At 35.8% G+C, this 1,526-nt stretch overlaps 1 protein-coding gene across 1 annotated transcript in view; it reads left to right on the top strand.

Annotated features, from left to right (window-relative positions):
- Haus6 (HAUS augmin like complex subunit 6) overlaps nucleotides 1-1,526 on the top strand; it is a 38,227-nt gene that overhangs the window by 2,719 nt on the left and 33,982 nt on the right. Inside the window, exon 2 of the mRNA XM_021200150.2 lies at nucleotides 1,341-1,436. Coding sequence (XP_021055809.1) covers nucleotides 1,341-1,436 — 96 coding nt within the window. The remainder of the gene's footprint in view (nucleotides 1-1,340; nucleotides 1,437-1,526) is intronic.

Here is a 1,526-nt window from a genome sequence, read left to right as displayed (position 1 = left end):
TATATATATATATATATATATATATATATATATATATATACATACACACACACACACACATATATATATTTGTGTGGAGTCAATTCTTTCCTGCCACCATGTGGGTGTCCCAGGGATGGACCTCAGGTAGTAAGGCTTAGTGCCAAGCACTTTTACCTGCTGAGCCACCTAGAACAGACTTCTTTTTTTTTTTTGGATTTTTCGAGGCAGGGTTTCTCTGTATAGCCCTGGCTGTCCTGGAACTCACTTTGTAGACCAGGCTGGCCTCGAACTCAGAACTCCGCCTGCCGCTGCCTCCCGAGTGCTGGGATTAAAGGCTAGAACAGACTTCGAACCAAAGCACTACATGTGCTAATAGTAGTGACTACTAAACAATTACCAGATCAAACTTAATCATAACTTTGAGGTGAATATCATATCATGTTTACTTAAAAACAACAAAGTCTGTTCACATCTGTGGCAAACTTTTTGTTTGTAATTCTATGAGTTTATAGTTAAAACTTCTGCTCTTATAAATTGTTTCAGTCCAAGGTATTTGTCTCAAAGACTACATTTTGAATGTCTCACTAGTTTTGTTAGGGAGTGGACTAGAGGGGAAGGAGACCTGCATAGTTATCCACACCTCTAAATTAGCAGTGGGAAGGAAAAGAGAGTTGGAGGTGGTATATGTGTTCATTCAATACTTGTTGATTATACACCTGGCCTGGGATATTTTGGGGAGGAGGCCATTTTTCTAGCTTCTAGATTGAAGCTTTGTTTGTATAGTGAGGGCAATCAAATTATTAAAATATATCTTAAGAAAATAATATAGTACTTAAAGAAAAATTTGCTGTCTGTAAAAGGTCCAAAATAGTTACCCAACATATATCAAGTTCTCCAAAAATTTTAGCTTATGTTACTACTACTACTACTACTACGTAAATGTCATCAGAGGGTGTATTCTCTGCTAGTTAATTCGGTTTTTGTCCCTTTCTGTTTAAATGTTCATAGCAATAAAGCAAAGGCTAGTTTTTTATTTGGATCTGTTTTCACAACCAGAAAATAAAAGCTTGTATGTTTGTCTTGTTTTTTTCCTTCATTATTTACTTACTTTACATCTCTATTGCCGTCTCTTCCTCCTCTAAGTCCCTCCCCACTTGTATGCTTTTCAGTTGCGTGTAAAATGTACCTAAATGAGAAAAAATAATTTGCCTTGACTTCTTGAGAATGAAAAATACCAGTGTGAGTGAACTCGTGGGTAGTTATGATACTGTAGAGCTTTAGTGCAATATCTAGGCAGTTTTTGAGGCTGAATAGCTTTATTAATCATTTATCTTTGCTTTTTCATTTTAAACCACTAGGAATATGTTTGACAAACTGAACCGTGATGCCTTTCATATAGTTTCTTATTTTTTGTTTAAAACATTGGATGAGTCTCTTGCCAAAGAAGTTTTCAGGTAAGAAAAAAAGTTACTTCATTTTCTTTTAGTCATTCTCAGATTTGAAATAGACCTTCCTCCTTTCACGGAAATCCTTCCTTCCTGGGA

This window comes from Mus pahari, chromosome 6 (assembly GCF_900095145.1).
Source record: "Mus pahari chromosome 6, PAHARI_EIJ_v1.1, whole genome shotgun sequence".
In the NCBI taxonomy this organism is placed as follows: domain Eukaryota; kingdom Metazoa; phylum Chordata; class Mammalia; order Rodentia; family Muridae; genus Mus; species Mus pahari.
Note: the sequence above shows the minus strand (reverse complement) of the source record. Positions and strands in the feature narration are given on the sequence as shown.